This window comes from Podarcis erhardii, assembly GCF_964252035.2.
Source record: "Podarcis erhardii genome assembly, chromosome: 15".
Classification (NCBI taxonomy): domain Eukaryota; kingdom Metazoa; phylum Chordata; class Lepidosauria; order Squamata; family Lacertidae; genus Podarcis; species Podarcis erhardii.
The window spans coordinates 11,539,983-11,563,514 of NC_138505.1; the positions used below are offsets into that span (position 1 = coordinate 11,539,983).

Here is a 23,532-nt window from a genome sequence, read left to right on the forward strand (position 1 = left end):
CTGAACTGCGGGTCGCTTCTTTGCGATCGTCCGAGTCCGGCGTCGCCTTGCGCGCCCTGGAGTTGGTGGCGCGCTCCGGCGCGTGCGAAGCCGGTGCTTCCCTCCCCCGCGACACGCTTCTGGCGCTGCTTTGCTTGCGATCCCCCCCCTTCCTCGATCACCCCAAATTGCGGTGGCCCCTCCGATCCTTGCCTCCAGTAGGGATCTACCGCTCCTCGGCCCCCCCATAAAGGCCGGTCCCCAGCTGCGGGCGCATGAGAGGCGATCTCTCCAAAAGGGACAGGAGTCCGGGGATTTAGAAAGCCGCGTCTCGGGGGGGGGGGGGAGGCCATGGCCGGCCGCAGAGCAGTGCCCCCGTCGCTGTGGTCCGGGAACGAGCGGCTGCGGATCGGGGAGCGCCTCCAAGCCAGCCTGGCCGGGATCTTCGAGCTGGATCTCCTGCGGGAGACACAAAGGGAGACGGTGGAACGCGCTCTGGAAGGGAGCCGGAGAGATGGCGAGACGCAACAGGTGTGTGTATGTGTGAAAGAGAGAGAGAGAGAGAGAGAGAGATCTGAGGGGAGGGGGGAGAAAATGGTGGGGAAAGTTTGCTTAAAATGCCCTTTAACTGCCTTTTGCACCAAAGAGTTCAGGGCAGTCTACAAAACTGACAATCCACTAATTCACATAACTTGCGATTCCAAGCCAGCCGATGGGTGCAACAAAGTGCAACATTAAAAATATATATACATCCCAAAACTTTAAAAAAGGAAAAAAGAATAGGGTGCATATCTTAGAACAAAAGGAAAGCTATGCCAGACTCTTAAATGCTCGCTCCTAGGCATGCTTACTCAGGAGTAAACTTACAGGTTGGGGTAGATAAGGCCAGGAGGGGCTTAGCTTGCTAGGTTTCCAGTGCAGGCTTTTAAACTGATCTACTCTAAGCCAGTGTGCAAAGGATTGCAATCAGATAGCCCCATCCCAGGCTATCCATTATATATAATTATACTGTATGCATTATATATAATTATACTGCATGTGCCTCAAGGTATGTAATCCGTTGTAGTTGACCCGTTGCAGAGCTATAATTCCCAGCCCAGCACCCTTAAACTACAATTCCAAGTATTCTGGGGGGAGGACTGCTGTAAAGGTATGATGTGTTTGCAGCCAGAGTCCCACTCAGTTCAAAGGCATTTCTGTATCTGATTGCAATGCTGCAGTCCTGCGCACACTTAACTTAGGGGGAAATGTACCAAGTCGGAGCCTTAGTCTGCATTGTAAACACTGTCAAGCAGCGGCTTAGGGTGTGTGTGTTCAAGTGGGGAGTGACGGGGCAGGATAGCTCAGTCAGTAGAGCATGAGACTCTTAACCTGAGGGTTGTGGGTTTGAGCTTCAGGTTGGGCAAAAGATTAGTGTATTGCAGGGGTTTCGACTGGGTGACCCTTGGATTCCCTTCCAACTCTGATTCTGCATACTGTACAAGGCAAGATGCTCTTATTGCCGAACAAGACATTTCCCCCACTAAACAGTGCTTTACAAGGTTTGTTTTAAAAGGCTGTTTACGACGAGCTCATTGCCGGACTTGCTTTTTTATTATATTTTGTCTGTTTCGACACACGTGGGAAGGCAGTTTAGGTATTTTCTGGAAAGGCAAAGTGTAAATCTGCACATGATAAATCGCACACAGTGAGACTTGCGTCTGAGTAGACAAAATGTGGGCCTTTGGGGAGGCACTTCTGTGATGGGTTGTGCCTTGACTCTTCAGCGATTCACAGGTAAAATGCATTCGAGTAAAGCTGGCTTTCTAGTTTTGAGGTGGGGGGAGTAGCTTGCTTGCTGGTTGTTGGGCAGTGATACCTTTCGGGGCAAGACTTTGGGGTGGGGTGAGCAGGAGGGGCCCCAAACAAAGTAGAGCACCCCCCCATTTTTAAAATTAGCTTTTATGTAACAACAACCACCACCAATAACAGAATGAACGTATAAACACACACACACAACATATAAACAAGTACAGAATCCCGGTAAATAACACAAGTTGAAGATACTGAAATTATCCTCTCTCCAGAACTAGCCGTGTGTGTGAGGAGATTTCCTTGCTTGATTGGAACATATTGAATATAGGGAAATCAATAAATTGGTAAAGGATCCTTTTCTGATCGACCTTGAGGCTTCTCAACCACACTGATAAATTTTTCAGAAATGTAACCCATTTTGAAGAAAGTGAAATCATCAGACCTAAAGAAGCCCTGTATCCATTATGTTTAGAGCAGGCACCCCCAACCTGCGTCCCTCCAGATGTTTTGGCCTACAACTCCCATAATCCCTAGCTAACAGGACCAGTGGTCAGGGATGATGGGAATTGTAGTTCAAAACATCTGGAGGGCTGAAGGTTGGGGATGCCTGGTTTAGAGTCTAAAGCTGCTTGGCTGCACCACTGCTGTAAGGATTTTTAGAAAGAGCTTTGGGCCTAGGTGGGTCTGATACAGAAATGCACTTCTGTGTGTTGTTGCTTAAAGGACATACTTGAGACCACTTCAGGAAAAGTTACTTACGCCTTAATTTGGGGGTGGGTCGGCAACCTGCTGGGGGCTACTTGTGAGGTGTGGGTGGGGCTACAGGAAAGTCAGAGATTTATGCATCAAGCTCCTCTTCACTTCAGGTAAGCAGGAGGCATTATTGTAGTTGGGAGACTCATTCCAGTCAGGCAAAGATGCTCAAGGGCTGGTGAAGGACATGGAAGAGTCCCAAGGGCCAGACAGAGAGGCCTAGAGGGCCCCCCCCCCCATGCATCAAGTTCCCAACCCTTACCTTAGCTGAAAGAGATCCAAAGTGTGCCTTGCTGGTTTCATTTGAAAACCTGTCAGTTGTCTACAAGAAATCTAGGGTTTTTTAAAATAAAAAAGTTAGCCTGTTTAAGCACCCTGGGATAGCTCAGCTGATAGAGCATGAGACCCTTAATCTCAGAGTCATGGGTTTGAGCCTCATGTTGGGCAAAATATTCCTGCATTTCAGGGGGTTGGACTAGTTGACTCTCGCGGTCTACAGTTCTATGATTCTGTGTTGGGCATAGAGATGTGGTGGTTGTTTATAAAGAAAAGAACAGTCTAACTTCAGCTGGCAACACCTGTTCATTGCTTGGAGCTTTTTGCAGGGAAACATATTCCAAATAATGATTTATTATTAATGGGACTGAAACTGCCTTGGTCGCGCTGGTTGATGATCTCCGGCGGGCTAGGGACAAAGGTGAGAGCTGTTTCCTAGTTCTGCTGGATCTCTCAGCGGCCTTTGACACCATCGACCATAACATCCTTCTGGACCGTCTAGAGGGGCTGGGAGCTGGGGGCACTGTTATACAGTGGTTCCGCTCCTTCCTCCTGGGCCGTGTCCAGAAGGTGGTGGTGGGGGATGAATGTTCAGACCCCTGGGCTCTCACTTGTGGGGTGCCTCAGGGTTCTGTCCTCTCCCCCATGCTTTTTAATATCTATATGAAGCCGCTGGGAGAGATCATCAGGGGGTTTGGACTGGGTGTTCATCAGTATGCAGATGACACCCAGCTCTACCTCTCCTTTAAATCAGAACCAGTGAAGGCGGTGAAGGTCCTGTGTGAGTGCCTGGAGGCGGTTGGAGGTTGGATGGCGGCTAACAGATTGAGGTTGAATCCTGACAAGACAGAAGTACTGTTTTTGGGGGACAGGAGGCGGGCAGGTGTGGAGGATTCCCTGGTCCTGAATGGGGTAACTGTGCCCCTGAAGGACCAGGTGCGCAGCCTGGGAGTCATTTTGGACTCACAGCTGTCCATGGAGGCGCAGATTAACTCTGTGTCCAGGGCAGCTGTCTACCAGCTCCACCTGGTACGCAGGCTAAGACCCTACCTCCCCGCGGACTGTCTCGCCAGAGTGGTGCATGCTCTAGTTATCTCACGCTTGGACTACTGCAATGCGCTCTACGTGGGGCTACCTTTGAAGGTGACCCGGAAACTGCAATTAATCCAGAATGCGGCAGCTAGACTGGTGACTGGGAGTGGCCGCCGGGACCACATAACACCGGTTCTGAGAGATCTGCATTGGCTCCCAGTACGTTTCCGAGCACAATTCAAAGTGTTGGTGCTGACCTTTAAAGCCCTAAACGGCCTCGGTCCTGTATACCTGAAGGAGCGTCTCCACCCCCATCGTTCAGCCCGGACACTGAGATCCAGCGCCGAGGGCCTTCTGGCGGTTCCCTCATTGCGAGAAGTGAGGTTACAGGGAACCAGACAGAGGGCCTTCTCGGTAGTGGCGCCCGCCCTGTGGAACGCCCTCCCATCAGATGTCAAAGAGATAAAGAATTACCTGACGTTCAGAAGACATCTTAAGGCAGCCCTGTTCAGGGATGTTTTTAATATGTAATGCTGTATTGTTTTTAATACTGATTGGGAGCCGCCCAGAGTGGCTGGGGAAACTCAGCCAGATGGGCGGGGTATAAATAATAAATTATTATTATTATTATATTATTATTATTATTTAGAGATTTACGGTACTTTGCCGAGTTAAAAAACAAAACCTAAGGAAGAGTGGTCCCTGCCCTGAGGAGCTTGGGAAGTCAGCAGTTGGGGTAGAGTGTATGTCTTGGGGGATAACGGGAGTGGGGTTGATTTGGAGACAGAAAGATTTGGTTTGTACGGTCCAGGTGCCCTGACCTCAGGGAAGGCTGGATTCCGAAGGGCTGTGGCAGAAACTAGGAAGATCAGGCAGGTGTGTGAGCTTGGGGAAGTAAATAAGTAAGGCTTGCCGACGTGGCAGATGTTTAATGAATGCAGGAGAGGAGCTCTTGAATAGAGGAACAAGAAGAGAGGGTGGTAGTCTGGGAAGGTTGAAGGAATGGGAACTATAGGAGCAATGTGTTCAAATGACGAGAAGGGGAGAATCTGTGGCGACGTTTTGGGGAAATGGCATGATTCTGTCAGGACCCCATGTCTTGTGTGCTGAATCTTGCACAGGGCAGAATGTTTACACCAAATATGTGCAAGGTCAAACTCTTGCATGTTTGTCTGGAATAGCGCCCAGGTTCTGTTGTTGCAACCACACACGTGTTTTGGAATCCGCCCACCTGTAATGGTGGCGTCGGCAGCAAGGAATCCACTGTTTATATCCTGAAAGCAGGTTGGGGGGTTATTTTTCCTTTTCTGTGATTCATCCTTTCTTGTTCTGAAAGAATTTGCTAGCGGGGGGGGGGGGGATTGCTGCATCGAAACTTGGACAGCTGGGCCACTGAGGAAGCAGTTGTTATTAACTGACCAACAAAGGCTGGCGTGTTGTTTGAAAGTTTGCATGCTCCTCTTCTGGATTTTCCCTGTACGGAGTTGCCCTACCAGTTTTGCATCAAAGACGTACCCAGTAACTAGCTTCCCGTTTTATATTGCGTACAAAAAGGTTTCTGCCGAATTGTTAGCTCTGCTTTTTCTCTCTGGTCTGAGCAAGGTGTTTTGGGAAGCTTTTGGCAATTTTGGCAAATTAATGAATTTTGGTAAATTAGCAGCTTGCCAGCACAGAGCACCTTGACGTTGGTCTGATGAAGCGTTCTGCCTCTCCTGAAAGCTTGCACAAGCTGAGACTACAGCCTGTTGATGAGGCATCTGTATGTATAAATATGCCAGGAAATGTCACTTTCATTTTCTGACTGTTCTCTCTCTCTTGAATCATCCTTGCTATTCATCCTTGTCCGCATTCCACATCATGTTTTGGTGACTACCATAGACTGTGAACTGGGATCCTTGTTCAGAATTGCCTATTGTAAGTGCAAAATTAGGAAGCTGGTGCCCCTTCTGGGATGAATTAAATTGGATAACACAGGAAGCTGTGATAGACCAGGAGATAGTTTTTTTCCATCTAGGCCAGTGTTTTCCCAAACTTGGGTCTCCAGTTGTTTTTGGACTACAACTCCCATCGTTCCTAGTTAGGACCAGTGGTCAGGGATGATGGGAATTGTAGTTCAAAACCAGATGGAGACCCAAGTTTGGGAAACACTGATCTAGTAATTTTATTTTATTTATTATTTATTTTATATACCACCCTTCATCGTAAGATCTTGGTGTGGTTCACAAGATAAAAATATAGGATAAAGGCACAAATAAATAGACAAAAGCATATTAAAGCATATTAAATCTGATTGATGACAGCTCAAGAGTACGAGGACAAGAGTGTCATCTTGCAGGCAGAGCAGGAGACTGTTGGTACCGAGGTCACATGCTCACCATGAATTCAAAGCAGCCTTATACCACTTTAACAGCTATGGTTTCCACAAAGAATCCTGAGGAATGTAATTTAAGGGTGCTGGGAAATGTAGTTCTGCAGGGGATTTCCTAATGCAGACATGGCCAAACTTGGCCCTCCAGATGTTTTGGGACTACAACTCCCATCATCCCTAGCTAACAGGACCAGTGGTCAGGGATGATGGGAATTGTAGTCCCCAGACAGCTGGAGAGACAAGTTTGGCCATGCCTGTCCTAATGACTCTCAGCATCCTTAACAAACTACACTTCCCAGAATTCTCGGGGTGGGAGGGGGACAATGACTGTTAAAGTGGTACTGTATTAGAATTTGTACGTGGTGTGGATTTGCCCCTACAATAGTGCATCTCGCAAGTCTCACCAAGAGGGTCATTTGTTATTAAAATTAAAAAACAAACTGACTTCTGGGTGTTAGGATGTGGTCAGAGCCTGCTTGTGTCTGGAGTGCAGTGCCTCCTTTGTAAATGAGATCTTCTCTTTTCCTGCAGTCTCGGAATAAAATACTGTAAAATAATTCAGGGAATCTGGGCTAGAAACAGCACCGGCGAACCCTCTTGGTTTTCCAGGCTCCTCTTTGTCTCACGCCGGTGGCAGCTGTTGCTGCAGAGGTCCTCCCCGTGCTGGGAGTCCTGGCAGGTGGGGTTTGCCTTGTGGTTTGGCTCGCCAGCTGTGGGCGTAGGCCGGCCATTCCCCCTGCATGCGTAGGGTGGGGTGAGAGAGCACAGCAAAACAAAGCACCTGCTGTTCACCGCGGTGACTTCCTGCTTGGCACATCTGCCACCTGGAGGGAACAGTATCTGTCCCTCTCTCCCTCTCCTCCAGCTTCCTTGTTTTTGCTCAGATTTGTAGACCTGAACTACCTGACAAGAGTCTCGCTGATGCACAATTCTTCTTCCCATCGCTCTGAATTTCCATTCTTTTCCTGCGTTGAGGAAGACCCTAAATATGCGTTGTCTCGCCCGCTGCAGAACCCTTGTGTGTCTCGCAGGGGATTCTGGGTAGAGCATGCGAAATGCATTCTGGGAAAGGGCGCACATGGTTCAAGCAAGGTGCTTGTGCTACAATGAGCTTGCACTAAAGCAAAACCACTTCATTGAAAATCTCATTGTCAGGAGTCAGCACTGCCTCCTCTGAGGGACAGAAGCTCTTTCCCAGTCCTGCTTCCTAGGGCTCTTCTAAGTGGAAAAGCCGGGAATTGAACTTGGAAACTTCTGGATGCAAAGCAGGAGCGCCTCTTCATTGAGCTATGGCTCCTCCTAAGCAGCCCATGTAGAGCTGACTCATGTGAGAAACAAAATCGCACACTGATTGCACAGCTTTTAGACTATAGGTGGAGGGGTGTTGCCTGTTTAAATTGGCACCTATTACAACTATTTTTTAATTTCTTTAAAAAAAAAAACTCCAGCTCCCTGAAGAGAAAGCATTTAGCATATCAGGACTGAGGCTGCTTCTTCCTGACATGCTATTTTATTTATCTTTTAATATTGGAGTCAGTTTTTTTTTAATATGGAGGACCTATTATTATTGTTGTTGTTGTTGTTGTTGTTGTTGTTGTTATTTCTGTATTAAGAAAAAACCATAAAGCAGTTTGCAACCTACATTAAAACATCAAATAAAACAATCCAGAATTAAGCATTAGTGAAGAGAGTAAAGTATACAATCAAAGCAACATGTTGAACAGGAAATTAAAATATTATCTTAAAGATTTCAAAATGAAACATTACCAAAAAGGTCAACTACAGAATGCACATTTAATGTGGCAGAGTTAACTTTTTTAATGTTATTATCAGGAGCTGTTCGTACCCCCCAGGACCTGTTTGCACAGTATCGTGGGTCCAGCTTTATGGAACTCAGTTGCACTTGAAGTCAGACAGGGCCCCTTCCCTGTTGAACTTCCAGCTGCTGCTGCTGCTGAAGACTTTAAAAAAATAATAATCAGCAGGCATAATAACTGAATTCTGATTTTATAGCTCAAACTGATTTTTATCTTTATCCTATTGTTCAGAAACTTTTTACTAAGAGACATTTGAAATTCAGGGGTGTATAAATGGTCAGTAATAAGTGATTGCTTTCCACATAGGTTCCAAGGCAGGGTAGAAAATAAGAGTAAAAGCAGTTACAGCAGGGGAAGCAATAACAGGAGATGAGTTTAAAAGCGATACAAAATGGGATGCCCATGGCAGAGACTTCTTCATCCCGCTGGGAAAGCTGCAGACATGTGTACACACGATGCTGCATTTTTATACTGACATACCCCCCAACATTTCTCCGATGAAAATAGAGACATCCCAAGGACGTTCTGGGATCAAATCAGAAACCGGGACGGCGTCTGTAAATCCATGCCTGTCCCTAGAAAATAGGGAACGTGGGACCTTCTTCATGCAAAGCAGATGCTCTGTGCACTTAGCTCTTCCATAGACACAGCTTCTATCTTTGCTCAATGGTGTTGTGTGAAGAAGCCTTCTGTTTTTGTTTTATTGCAGGTGGGGGGGGGGGAGAGAAATGCTAATGGCTTGAAAGTTGATTTGTCTTTCGAGCCCTCTTCTTTCTCCCTGCTGCATGCTGACACACCCCTCTTAAACAGCTCGCTTCATTTTATGGGAGAACGAGCTCTTGGTCAAATGGACAGATGGCAGCTGCCTGCGGGGAGCTCCACCCGTGGCAGGGAGAGGCCACCGCACACACCCAGTGACCTAATCATGGGCAAACAGCGCTATCTTCCAGGCTAGGCGAGGAAGGGTGGCATATCAGCCGAGGGTGGCATGAGATCAGGCCTTTGGTCCAGCTAGCTCAGGAATGTCTGCACTGGTTGGCAGAGGCTCTGCTCTGGGTTTGAGGCAGAGAGTCGTCATCCCCATCCTACCTGGGGATAACTAGGGATTGAGCCTGGGCCTGCCGTGTTTTGCAAACTTGGGCCTCCATCATTCCTGCCCAGAATCGAGGGCTGTAGTGAAGACCGATCAGAACTTTGCATTTATTTTTTTATTAAATTTTATTAAATGTTACCAAAAAAATGAATAGAAAAAAGAAATAGAAACAATACATAACCATTTATCTACACAATTTTCCAGAATGCTGACTAGAAAAGAAGAAAGACAAAAGATAAAAGAAAGAAAAAAGAAAATAAATACTTTTCATAATCAATTATTCCAAATTCATACTTCAAACATTACAATATATAAATCCTAGTTAAAATATTATAAAAGACTTCCACCGCATTCGCCACACGTCTCTTGGTTAACCAACAGAACTTTGCATTTATTTATTATTGCATGTCCCACTTTTTTCTCCAAGGAGGTCTCCATCTCTTTTAATCTTTTAATCCTCACAACAACCCTGTGAGGTAGGTTTCAGTTGACAGGTGCAAGGTCACCCAGCATGCGTTGCGGCTGAATGGGGATTTGAACCCTGGTCTCTTTCTCCCAAGCCCAGGCACTCTAACCAGTACGCCACACAATAGCTCTTAAAATACTGTTCTGGCTCTCATCTGTCGGCCTCTGCTCTCCTTATCTCTAAAGTGAGAACAACATCGATCCAGTTCACAAAGTTCTCATGAAGGTAAACAAAAGACTTTAAAAAAAACAGTATAAGGCGGGTTTGCCTGTTTTAAGTCATGCACAAAAAAAGGCTGACATTTGCTCAATGTGCAAAGAAGCGTTTTGTCCGCACAGCACGTTCTTAATTTATGGAATGTGTTGCCGGAACATGTGGTGGTAGATACTGGCTTAGCTGGCTTTAAAATCAAAATAAAAGGATTAGAAAACCAGAAAACCAGCGAAGGGCTCCGTCTGCCATTGTCCATTAGCCGGCAAAGACTGGAACCTCCAAGTGCAGGGGGAATATATCTCAGATTACCTAATGGCAGGGAGAGACAGCAAGGGAATGTATTTGCCTTCTTGCCTTGCTTGTGAGCTTCCCCCAGAAGCTCCTGCCTGGCCACTATAGAATTAGGATTTGCTGGTTTAGATGAACCTTGGATCTGACACTTTTTCTTACTATTTTTATTTTTATATTTTTATTGCATTTATATCTCGCTGCCTTCTCCAAGGAGCTCAAAGTGGCCTACATGGTTTTTGTTTTTTTTTTATTTTGCTGACTGTAACTCTGGTTTAAGGAGCCATTTGACGCCTAGTTTATACATCTCTGAGTTTCTAACACTGATCTTATATCCCCACCTGAGCCCATCTTCTCATCTCAGCAGCCTTTTTGGAATAATAAATACAATTCTATGATTGATTATTATTCCTGGGTGGACTATATAACCAAAATGTTATAGCAGTCTCGAAACAAGCATTTGGGTTGTTTCTTTATTAGTGAATGTTAAATTTCAATTTAAAAATGACGTAAACACGCAAAAGAGAGTCTTCTTTGCAACAGTTTCCTTCTTGAGAATTACAAGCGTGTCTGGCCTTCACAGAGGTGTCAGGCCTGTCATCATCTGAGGCCTTTCTCTGTGTGCCTACTCCAAGGGAGGTCCAGAGGGTGGCAAAACCAAAGTGGGCCTTTTCAGTGGTGGCTCCCCACTTGTGGAATGCTCACCCTGGGGAGGCTCGCCCGGTGCCATCTTTACATATCTTTTTCGCCAGGTTTTTGGCTTCTAATCACTTGCAGCCTCCTTGAGCTGGCAGGATGTTTTAAACCCACCTTCTGAAAGCAAAACTGACGTTTGGATTTTGTCTTCGTTTTCTCTTAAACGCTGGTTTCAATGTGCAAATTTGTATAATGTCAGTCACATTAACTTGATTTTTGGGGGAAAAGAGGCAACCAAAAATTTGATGTAGAAAACAAAACATTGCATCTCGCTCCACCGACGGGGCAGATTTGGGGGTGGTAATGAATTAATGTAGACAAAATGGCAGCCCCAACCTGGGCCCTGTTAGCTTTGGGGGCCCAAGCCCAGAGGAACGGCTGCTTCCCTCTGCCAGCCACACACGCCATGCACCTGCCACATGGCACGTGCGTCCGGCCGTCTCGCTAGCCATTTCAATGGGTAGCCAGGAGGCCCCAAGACAATGGTGACAGCTGCCTGGCTTTAGGAGAAGAAAGAGGAGGAGGATAGACCATCCCCCTTCTCCTGTTCGTGTTTCATTCCTGCTGGCTCAGCAAATGGGACTCTTCCCCGCTCCCCCTTTCCTTGCGTGAAGCAGCTGTCTTCACGGTTGTGGGGTGGGGAGGGGGAAAACTCCGTAGGCATGTTGCAACTTTTACCCCTCCAACGCCCCACAGAGATCAATAAATCTTGGAATCTGGCCCAGGTGCAGTCTGGAGGGACAGGCAGGGTAGGTTAGTAGATAAGCTGCAGCATGTTTGCTTCCTCTTGGCTTTCCGCACCGGTTAATACCTTCGGTTTTGGAGTCAGGCCTTGCTGTCAGCCTGCCTTAGGAACCTAAGATTTGGAAGGGACCCCCTCAAGGGGTCATCTGGTCCGATTCCCTGCAGTGCAGGAGTTGCAGATGAAGAATTCCTGACAGGTGGCCATCCAAATGTGCACACTGTAAATAAAACACCTTAAGGGTTTACAGAGAACTGTGTAGGGTGCCAGCCAGCCAGCCAGCCATGCCCTGTTTCAGGATACTCCATTCCATTGTTCACCCTGCCCAGGTTCACCCAGTGAGCTTTGTTGCTGAGTGGGGACTCCCTGTGTCCAGCTGAGCATTCTCAGCTGCCTTTTGAGCTACTTTGGGGTTTCCCCCTTCCCCTAGGGTGCTTTTTTTAATCTAAAGATTTGTTTGTACTTCGAGAAACCTTGGAGTTTCCCCAAGCCTGCTGCTATCTGTTTCTCCCCCCCCCCATTTTTTTTTTGCAAAAGTCACACTTTTTTGACTACATAAGGATTAGCAGATAGCGAATGAGTTTACTCTTAGTATAGAGTTCGGTCCCTGCCACAGATGGGCCCAAAGTTTGATTTGCTGTAGGACAACTTCTTATACAGGTGGCAGCCATTTTGTGTGCGGGTTCTGTACCTGGCCCCTGAACGTCTCGGCGGCGTGCGCATAAGCCCGCCACGTTCTGCCCCTGTTCCCCCCTCCTCCAGATCCAAAACAACCCATTGGTCAGCAGTCGCGCGTCAATCGAACACGCCCAAAATGGCGGCCACCTGTATTCCTATGAGACCGCTTTAAACAGTCATGGCTTCTCCCCAAAGAATCCTGGGAACTGGAGCTGGTTGAGAGTGCTGGGAGTTGTTAAGAGCCGCCCAATTCTCCTCACTGAGCTCTGATTTGATCCTGGGAAGACTGTGAGAGGAACTGGGGCTTCCTACCAACTCTCAGCACCCTTTACAAACAGCACTTCCCAGAATTATTTGGGGGAAGCCATGATTTATCTCTCAAGCTGTTATTGCAGGCCTGCTATCGTGTGGTGGTGGGGGGAGACGTTCCAGCGTGGGGCTTAGTGAGGGGCCCCGAAAAGCCTGAGGGTGGTTAGCTGGCTTTTGCAAAATGGGATTAGACAAATCCAATGAAGGGACACATCTGTCAGTCGCAAGATAAAAGCATCAGAAACCTCTGTGTACAGAGCGTGGGGCTCCTTCCTTCTCTTTCCGCTCTCTGGGAGAAGAGTTGCATTCCTTCCGTAGTGAAAAATTACCACTGCACAAAAGAGAAGGGTCAACCTTGAGGTTTACAAATACTTAAAAATATTGAAGGGAGAGACCCTTAAATGTGGGGGGAACAGGCAAAGATAGACCCATGAGGGCTCGACTGGAGGGGGGCAGGACTGAAAACCAGGTGGACAGGAGAATGGAATGGCTGAAGGTAGTGGCGTAAAGAATGAGGTTCCCTTCTGCATTTTTCGTATTTATCTGGATAGGTCACGTCCTGGCTCACGCCTGCAGACAGAAGCGGGTGTTGCTCATAGACATCGGTGGAGAAATCCAAGAGCCCAGTGTGGCCTAGTGGTTAGAGTGTCAGACTAGGACTTTGGAGAGAGACCAGAGTTCGAATCCCCACTCAGCCATGAAGCTCACTGGGTGACCTTGGGCCAAGGCCTAGCCTGACCTCACAGGAGAAAATGTGGAGGATTGTACCCTACTTTAAACTCCTTGGAGGAAAGGTGGGGCTTAAATGTCATCAGTAAGTAAAATAAAAAAAAAATTAATGCTGCTGAGATGGGCCACAGGTGAGTCCATTCATCGTCACCTCCACCATTTGAAAGAAAAAAATTGGGGTGGAGAAATGGAAACAGGCAAATGAGGACTGCCTGTTTGGAGGAGGAAACGATCACGGGTTGGGGAAATGGAACTTCGTGGTAGGTGTCACAGTGCTAAAGACCCAATTCCTCTACTGTGAGGAGCAGACCTCCTCCTAAGATGGCATCTACAGGAGGCCCTCATCTGCAAAGTGCGGGAATCAATTGGGTATATAAGGAATGAGACAATCTTCCGTATACAGTATATACATAAAATAAAATAAAATTGCATATTAAAGAAGACGAAGAAGAAGAAGAAGAAGAAGAAGAAGAAGAAGAAGAAGAAGAAGAAGAAGAGTAGTTTGGATTTGATATCCCGCCTTCAGGAGTCTCAAAGTGGCTAACATTCTCCTTTCCCTTCCTCCCCCACAACAAACACTCTGTGAGGTGAGTGGGGCTGAGAGACTTCAGAGAAGTGGGACGAGTCCAAGGTCACCCAGCAGCTGAACATGGAGGAGGGGAGGCGCAAATCCGGTTCCCCAGATTACGAGACTACCGCTCTTAACCACTACACCACACTGGTATATGTCAATGTCACATATCCGGGTAAAAAAAAGGTAAAGGAAAAGGACCCCTGACAGTTAAGTCCAGTCACAGACAACTCTGGGGTTGCGGCGCTCATCTCGCTTAACAGGCCGAGGGAGCCAGCGTTTGTCCGCAGACAGTTTTTCCAGGTCATGTGGTCAGCATGACTAAGCCGCTTCTGGCGCAACGAAACGCCAAAACCAGAGCAGCGCACAGAAACACCATTTACCTTCCTGCCGGAGCGGTATCTATTTGTCTACTTGCACTGGCATGCTTTTGAACTGCTAGGTTGGCAGGAGCTGGGACCGAGCAACAGGAGCTCACCCCGTCACAGGGATTTGAACTGCCGACCTTCTGATTGGCAAGCCCAAGGGCTCAGTGGTTTAGACCACAGCACTACCTGTGTCCCTCACATATCTGGGTAGGCCTGCCTAAATTAAAAAAACACAGTACAACAAAGATGTCTGCCTAATTTCAATGGGCAGGGAGTTCCAGGTTGCAGGTGCTGCCATGCTGGAAGATTGATACTTTATGAGTGTGGAATGGAGATCATGTAGCACTTGCGAAAGAGCTGGCTGCGCAAATCAAAGTGGTCAAGTGGGCATGTATGATAATAGCAAAACTTTGGCCTGATTAAAAAAATCAACAGCCATTTCCTTTTTCCTCTGCTGTTCTGTCTCACAAAACTTTTGCTTGTTTTCCCCCCCTGCAAAAAAACAGGAGGACCAAAGCAGCCTGGGCGATAACCGACTGCCCACCACCACTAAGTTGGACCGGAGCAAATCTGAGGACCTGCTGGGGATCCCAAAGGAGCCTCGCACCTACAGCTCATCAGAGAACATTGAGGCAGACCCCGGGGTGCTCCGTGCTCACATGGGGGACGGATCAGAGAAGGGATGCCTTGGGTTGCGGATGGTCAGCGAGCAACTCCTTTCCTCCAAGAAAGCTGGAGTCAATGGGGGAGATACCCAAGAAATCTTGGAGGCAGACTCCAGGCCCAGCTCAGGTATGCCTGCTCCAGGTTCAGCGGGGAGGAATCTACCTGCCTGGTGAATTGTTTGATTTATTTGTATTGTAAATTTAACAGAAAAAAAGAAAGAAAATGCAGGCAGCTGGCTCACATCAGCAATAAGAATTGTCCATCGGTTCTGATTTAAATGTTTATATTAATATAGGCAGTTCATGTGTCCAAATAGCTATCCAAACAAGACTGACGAATGCATTATATATGTTCAAATGTAGAAAGGGCAGTTGATTAGAGCATGGTGCTTATAATTATGAACCTTTTAGTCTTGAGATATAAAGGTTATATTCAGTTAGTAGGCCCATTGAATCTAATGAACATGTTAATCATGTCTGTTAACCTCTGTAGTTCTGCTCTGAGTAGAAATAGTATTTGGACACAACCCTAAGTCTCTGCAACCAGAAGGGTTTGCATGATCCACCTCCATTGTCCCATCTGTTAAGTCCTTGCACCAGAGCAATGGAATGGAAAAGTAGGTGAATGTCTGAAAATATTAAGGATTTTTCCGAAACAAAGCTAACGCAAACAATATTTTCTGACCAAAAAGAAGACACCCTCCACTAGACACAGCTACAACATGCACCTCAAAGATTCATTTATGAGCATTGCATCCCTATATCTCCACAAATACTTCGCTTCCTAGTCTCACAGGTCGCAATCCCTACGATACACCGGTCCCTCTCCCAGAAAACATCTGATCCCCTTTCTTTAAATCCGATTAAACGTCCGTCCGGAATGCTGCACTATCTAATTTTTACTGAAAATGTAAAAGACAAGGCTGCAAACAATAAATAACAAATACATAGGAGAAATGCCCAGAATTGCAGCAAAGTAAAAATAAATAAAATAGAGAACAAAAATCAGGGGTTAGACTGATTTGTTCTGCCTCTCTTCCCAAGTTTCATAGTGTGCAGCATAGAGTTCCCAAGATACCAGTCACTGATCTTGAGTGTCAAAACTTTTAGCTATTAAGAGATCCATAAATGTGTATTTCTGGCTGGCATATTTGAAGCCTCTGCCCCCACATGTATATATTTAATAACGTCAAACTAGACAGGATAAACCGTGGCTTTTCTTGATTTCCCTCTGTGTAAACAAGACTTTTTGTGTTTGCTTTTTTGACATGTGGCCAGATTTTTGCCACCTCAAATTTCCACCACGGCCAGAGCACTGCATCTTCCTTCTCTGTGTTTTCCAGGGTTTTATGAGACAAGCGAGATGGGCTCCCTGTCTGATTCCTGTGCCTCCGTCCACAGCGATGGGCCTGGGGGTTCCCGCTGCAGCATTGGCTCCCTCTCCCACTTGCCAGGCCTGCGGGAGGCCACCTTCTCCCGCCCGCGCTCTACCGACGAGGCTGCTGTCCGCCTCCTAGACCTCCAGCTGCAGCGTCTCACCTTGGCAAACGCCTCTGGCGCGGACGGCAGGAGGCCTGTGTCGACAGGTGAGACGTGCTTGCATGAACAGGGACTCTCAGGCTTTGCAGATGGCTGTGTGCTTGAGCCTGTCTCCTCTGCTCCAACCAAGAGAGGAGTTAAAAGGGAGGAATGAGGGAGAGTACAACAAAGAACACAGACTGGGCTGCACATGTCTGGGGCAAGAGCGTAGCTCAGTTGTAGGGCACCTGTTTTGCATGTGGAAGGTCCCAGGTTCAATCCCTGGTATCTCCAGGTAGGGCTAGAAAAAACTGAGACCACGTTTACACTGTACAGATAGAGCAGTTGGATACACAGTCCTTTGGGGGAATAGCTTGGCTTCCCCCAAAGAATTCTGGGAGTTGAAGTTTGTGAAGGGTATAGAGAGTTGTTAGGAGGCCCCTGTTCCCCACACAGAGCTCCCTTGGAAGATTGTTAAACCATTCTGGGGATTGTGGCTCTGTGAAGGGAATAGGGATGCGGGTGGCGCTGTGGGTTAAACCACAGAGCCTAGGACTTGCTGATCAGAAGGTCGGCGGTTCGAATCCCCGCGATGGGGTGAGCTCCCGTTGCTCGGTCCCTGCTCCTGCCAACCTAGCAGTTCAAAAGCACTGGTCAGAGTGCAAGTAGATAAATAGGTACCACTCCGGCGGGAAGGTAAACGGCGTTTCCGTGCGCTGCTCTGGTTCGCCAGAAGCAGCTTAGTCATGCTGGCCACATGACCCAGAAGCTGTACGCCGGCTCCCTCAGCCAATAAAGCGAGATGAGTGCCGCAACCCCAGAGTCGGCCACGACTGGACCTAATGGTCAGGGGTCCCTTTACCTTTACCTTGAGAACTCTCAGTACCCTTAAAAAAAATGACACCTCCTAGAAGCTCATGACTGTTAAAGTGGTATAATGGTGCTTAAAGTGTATAGTGTGGATGTTGTCCATAAGACAGGTTTCCTATGACCCCCCAGTTCCATGAGGTGATCCTGACTTCTATGTTCAGCTTCCTGAGAACCTTCTTCCTCCCTTTCAGTTTGAATCGATAAATGGGAAGTTTTTCTCTTTATTATTACTTCCTTTTTGAAGCATCCTTACCTTTAGTGGTTTATGAAGATCATTAATAAGGCAGACCCTGTTCTCAGTCTTATAATAACTGAAAAGACATGACACACAAGGAAAAAGGGGAGGAGGAAGAAAGCAAACTCAACTCAGGTGTTAGGTTTTAGTTACGAGATGGCACCTGACCCCCAGGGCAACTGGACTCTGCTGCCATGGGCTGCAGAAACAGATTTGTGCCACCCCAAAATATGATCTTTTAAATTTGTTTTACTCCATCAACCCCAACCCCAATTCAGATGTTACTGAATGACTACAGATTCCCCATCCCTGTTTTATGCCCATGTGAGTTCAAAGAATGATTGAACATGGGCAATACCCAATACTAGGTCTTCTGAAAATAAACCCATTGAAATTGATAGGTATGACTACGCTAAGAACATTAATAGCAATGGGTCTGCAGTGAGTCTAACTTAGCTGGCTACAACCAGGTAGCTTCTGCCTGCCTTGAATCCCTGTTAAAGAGACAGTCCATCTTCTACCTTGCCCGGCCTACGGTTGTTGGTTCCTGTTACCCATAAGTCTCTTGTGTTCCCTTGCTGCAGGTGACCTTGAATTCCTCTTAGGCCTCGGAGACTTGTCCCTCCCACTCCCAAAGAACCCGAGTCTCCAGCTGCTGCAGTACAAGTCGGACCTTGTCTCCCGGAACACCAACGAGATCTACCACTACCCGAGCCCCTTGCATGCCGTGGCTCTCCAGAGCCCCCTCTTCACCAGCAGCCTCTCCCAGAGCTCGTCTCAGGAGGATCTGGATGAGGGACCGCTGGAGCAGCCTGGCAACAGCTCCCCAAAGAGAGCGGCCACATGCTCCAAAGAGCAGCAGAGAGCCCGGTTGGACCAGTACGTGGCCAAATTGGTGCTGCGTTACAAGTGCCGCTCAGCAGCCAGCAGGCCGGAGTCCGGATACCTGGCGGGGAATCAGAAGAGCTTGTCAATGTCCTCCGTCTGCAGTTCTGTCCTGGGTGCCAGCCAGCTCCTGGCACCGGCGCCCGGGTGGAAGATCCGGCGGCGCATCTCTACCTGCTCGCATCTGCGTTCTCCAGAAGGTTCCGAAGGGGCACGGGACTCGCGGGTTTTGGATAGCCAAGGTGATTTCACTCCATTTCTGGAGATCGCTTCAGTCCAGTCCAGTACCACCAACCTCATGAAGGCTACCGAGCCGTCGGTGGTGTCCCTGCCTGATCCTCTCCCATCATATCCGGAACCTTCCGTCATCCCCTACCCAAATAAGCAACATGGCGGATCGGAGAGAGAGGTCCTGGGCTGGGTCAACGTGGCCCGTTGTCATGTTGTCCAGGCCGAGGCTCCCTTCAGAAAGGAGGCCTCGTTGCCGCAGGCTGCTATAAACTTTGACAGGCTGTACAAAGGCAAACATGCCTCGCGGGAGTTGGTGAAAGCAGCCGAGAGGCAGGAGAAGCCGGCCGAGAGGAGCTGGCTGAGCCCCCGGGAACTGCTACGCAGGCTGAGCCTTCGCCGTAGGCCGTCTGCTCGCATGGGGAGCAGGGCCCGCGCCAGCTCGGAAATCAACGTCCACGCGGTGGCGGGGCTGGGTTGCCACAGCGACCCACAAGCCAGCAGAGGCAAAGCAGTCAAGCCGAAATGGACATCGGTCTTGGAGATTTCCAGCAAAGCCCCCGGACGGCAGCGGCTGAAAGCCGGCACCTTCCACCCGCCCCAAGTGCTGAACCGCCACCTTGCCTTTTCCTCTGACTCGCCAACATCGTTTTGCTTCCTGGGCAGCAGCCATCTTGACCTACCGCCTCGGCAGCGGGCTGGACTTGCCGGCGGCAGCCTTGGAGAGATGGACGCCACAAGCGCCGTCAGCCTGAACGGGGACTGGATCCTCCATCAGCTTGGGGACAGGTGGCCTCGCACTGCGGCCACGTTGGACTCTGCCGACTTGCCAGTCCGCAGTTTCAAGCTCCGGCGCAGCCGCTCCTTCAAGGAGCTCAAGAAAATGATGTCACGCTCCTTCAAGGGGTCCAGGACCACCAAGTGACTCTTTCCTCCGCCCCAAAAGGGCTGTAAGATGTGTTGGGTGGGTGAGTGGAGGAGGTAAAAAGTGAAGAAGCTTCTTAAGCATTTTTGAGGCTTCTTGATTGACCTTCTTAGACAAGCTTCCCCATCCCCTTGGACAACGGGGGTTGTCTCCCGAGTTTTTTCCGCACCCTTATTGCTACGTACATCCTTGAATTTGGACATTAACTCTTTATGCCTCAGGATTTCTCACTGGCCTAAACAAGAACCAAAGATGGACATGGAACTCCAGGTCTCCTTCGATATTGGGACTGATAGGGTGGCAGGTGGGGAGCCCCACAGTAGGTGGCGCCAGAGAGCCAGTGGCAGGCAGAACCAACACATTCTAGTTTTGTCCCCATGCCCCCTGCTGAATTGTAAAAGGGGCAGCGCAGAGACTGAGGAAAAGGGCAGGCAGTGCCACCCCCTGGACTGGATGTAACAAGGCAGGCGGGTGGGGGCTGGCTAGGGGCAGACTGAGGTTAGTGGGACAGCATTGCCTCCGCCCTCATGTACCCGCTTCCACTGAAACCCTTGAGTTATGGTAGTCTCGCAGCCTAGCCAATATGAGGGTCAGAGATATGCTGAATCTTCTACCCCCAATGTCCTTTAAAAGTTTTGCCTTGCCTTGGGTTCCCACCCACCACCAATATGGTAGGGGAAGCACACAGATCTCCATAAGTATTTTTATTATTATTTTAGGATCCAGGCCATGCCTTATATCCCTGGGCAATTACTGAGGTATTTGAGGAGGAGGAGGGCGCTTTTCATGGTTCCCCGTGGCTCAGACACATGATTCGTATTGTGGTTCGACCACCCTCTCTCCCTGTTGAACTCCCAGCGCTTGGTGACAACTTTTTCTGTTTCAGCACACAGTTTGCGAGGGGGTTCCCCAGCCCTGTGATTCTGTGGTTAATTTTAACTTGCTTTATGTTCTTATCTCTCTTGTACAACGCTTAGAAAAGGCAGCATGTAAATTATTTAAATAAATAAAATGTGCAGCCTGTTCTGAGGAACTCACAGCCTGCCCAACAAAGTCATTCCCTGGCCACCATCCACCACCGCCTTGGAATTTTCTTCTTGGCAGTTCGAAGCAGGTGGTGGAAACCAAAGAGGGGTTTGGCAGGGGGGTCCATTGTGTGTCCCTGGTGGGGAGGGAGCTGTGTTAACAGGTTGCAAATCGTGATTTTGAAGTGGTATTAATTTGCCTTTTCTTCAAGGTTTTATATTGCCTTCCTTTTCCAGGAAGGGTATAATGCAGAGTTGTGGCACTTTGGATGCCAATGGACTACAGTTCTCATATCACTACCCAATGTGGTGTCGTGGTTAGAGTATCGGATTAAGACCTGGGAGAGCAGGATTCGAATCCCCACTCAACCGTTGAACTCACTGGGTGATCTTGGGCCAGTCACTGCCTCAGTCAGCCTAACCTACCTCACAGGGTTGTTGTGGGGATTCAATGAGGAGGGGGGAGTATCTTGTACTTGAGCTCCTTGGAGAAAAAATTGATATACAGTGGTACCTCGGGTTACAGACACTTCAGGTTACAGACTCCGCTAACCCAGAAATAGTACCTCGGGTTAAGGACTTTGCTTCAGGATGAGAACAGAAATTGCGGCGCTAAAGTGGTGCTTCAGGTTAAGAACAGTTTCAGGTTAAGAATGGACCTCCGGAACGAATTAAGTTCTTAACCCGAGGTACCACTGTAATGAAATAAATGAAATAAGTAAGCCTTCGGTAGTCGGGCCCAGTGGTCAGGGGCCTGAAGTTCAGCAGCATCAGGCAGGCCACAGCCCCCCCCCCATTCCTAGTGCAAACTAACCCTGCACAGGGAAGGTCTTAACCCCCCCCCCCCCAATTCTTCATTTTGGCCCCCAAAGGCTTCCAAAAGTCTTCCTAGATATTTCTGTCTGGTACCGCTGCCACCTTTAAAGGGAGGGGTGGCTGTGCTCCTGTCTGCCTCTCTCCCCCCCCCCCCCAACTTTAATTAAAATGGGTGAGTAGGCTTTGGCAGTCTGGATGTTTCTGAACTACAGCTCCCATCTGCCCTAGCAAGAATGGCCAACAAAGATGGGGATTGTAGTTCAGCAACATCGGGAGGGCCAAGTCTCCCCACAGCAGGCTCAAAACGAGGTAGCTATTTTTTAACGTCGTCCTTTTGTTTTTATCCGTCTTGCTCTTTGAAACTGTGAACCTTATTTCCCCACTACATGTAAATGTTAAGATCAAGATAGAAAATAAAAACGAGCATTTTGAAATTAGGCGTTCTTGCTTGGTCTTGGGAACGTGGGATGAACGGAGTGTGTGGAGATTTACGGATGAAGCCTTATTACAAAGTCTTGCAGCAGCGGAGTATATATGCCAGTATGTTTTCTGTCCATATATATCTATAGCTCTTGACTGACTGTGACTGTCATGAAGGAAACCTGTACACAGGATAAAAAGCTCCCCTTTAATCCTCAGGTGGTTGTAGGTTACTGGAGAGGGGTCTCTCCTGCAATAAATAGTAGACTTTGACACTCCTGCACCATTGGAACATTGCCCCATTGATTTCCAGAGAATAATGTGCCCTTCAGACAGTGAAAGTCCCCTATCCCTGGTATCTATGATCATACCTCACTGTGTTTTCATATTTGAACTGCAACACTTTGCAATGCACACTGGAGAGAGGTGTGTTCCCACCAAGCCCTGGGTTGTAAAATGGAGTGGAGGAAGGAGGGGGGGTGCCAGATTATCCCTCCTATAATTAATCCCTCCCCGCTCAGTGCCTAGAAGCAGGTAGGATATAGCAAGTTCGTTTCTCCTGCCTTCCAGGCACACATTTTTGCCTCCTCGACGCCGGTGCTCCTGGTTATGCCTTGAAAAGGCTGAGCAAATTGCTGTTTACGGCATGCCTTCTGGCACCGCGTAGCTAATAATAGTAATTAAGGAGGCTGCAAGACGGTGGGGGATGGGGTTTGGCAAGCTGGAGCTTGTTGTCTGGTCCTGTCGCAGCCTTCCAACCCAGAACGTGCATTTTCCAGCAACAGAAAAACCCCATCAAATAGCTTGAGTGGCTCAAAGCAGTTTGCATGCATTGTCTCAGTAATCCTTAACCAACACCCTGGAAGCACTGTATTTTTCACTCCATAAGATGCACCTGACCATAAGATGCACCTAGTTTTTAGAGGAGGAAAACAAGAAAAAAAATATTCTGAACAAAACAGTGGATGTTTGATTTTTGTGGTTCATGCTGTGGCCACAAGACATGACATGTGATTTGACGGTGAGTTTGGGGTAGCCCAGTGCAAAAATCTTGAGAATCCATGTGGATCCATGCTTTGTAATCATGTTTTTGTGCCATTGGCCCCACAAAACAGTGGATGCATGGTTTTTTTGGTGCAGGCTGTAGCCGTGGACATGCTATGTGATCTGATGGAGAATTTGGGGTGATCCAATGCAAAAATCCTGAGGATCCAAGTGCTTTTACCTCCCTCCTCCTAGGCAGCCTCCTTTATCTCTCGAGTCCCTTATCTCCCTCCCGATCCCTTGCCGATCAGCTGCTCAGCGGCTTTGTTTCAATACCCACTTCCCTCTTTCTGAAAAAAAAAAAGCACGATCTGCTTTTTGCCCCTGGGCAATTCGGCTCCAGGGACCACACATTCGCCCCATAAGACGCGCATACATTTCCCCATATTTTTTAGGAGGAAAAAAGTGTGTCTTATGGAGCAAAATATACAGTACTATTATCTCCCCCCCCCTTCTATGGACATGTAGTCAGTCAGTGGCAGAGGTGAAATTTGAACTGGGGCCTTTCTGAAGTGTGGGTGTATATTTGAAGTGTTATTTCCCACCCTCGGAGAACCTTGGGAGCTGTAGTTTTTGATAAGGGGGCTGGGAGTTATAGAAAGCTGCAGTCGCCAGGGTTCTTTTGTGGGGGGAGGGTTACTTTAAAAGTAAGGTATGAAGCCTTAGCCACTATATTGCATCAGGAAAGCTTCACCAGGTAGAAACTTGTTTCCTATCAGGTGGATTATG

The 23,532-nt window shown here is 48.1% G+C and overlaps 1 protein-coding gene and 1 long non-coding RNA gene across 2 annotated transcripts; both read left to right on the top strand.

Moving 5' to 3' along the window:
- Positions 1-330: 330 nt before the first annotated feature.
- On the top strand, positions 331-19,778 carry LOC309329852 (uncharacterized protein; the record flags this gene model as incomplete). The annotated part of the gene is made up of 4 exons (XM_081840968.1): positions 331-510; positions 14,679-14,964; positions 16,181-16,423; positions 18,045-19,778. The coding sequence occupies 4 exons, from the start codon at positions 331-333 to the stop codon at positions 19,496-19,498; spliced, it is 2,163 nt and encodes a 720-aa protein (XP_081697094.1). The 3' UTR covers positions 19,499-19,778.
- An 8-nt stretch (positions 19,779-19,786) lies between these two features.
- On the top strand, positions 19,787-21,773 carry LOC309330142. Its single transcript, XR_014151306.1, has 2 exons — positions 19,787-20,654; positions 20,688-21,773. It is a non-coding gene; the product is annotated as an uncharacterized lncRNA (long non-coding RNA).
- The last annotated feature ends 1,759 nt before the right edge of the window (positions 21,774-23,532 follow it).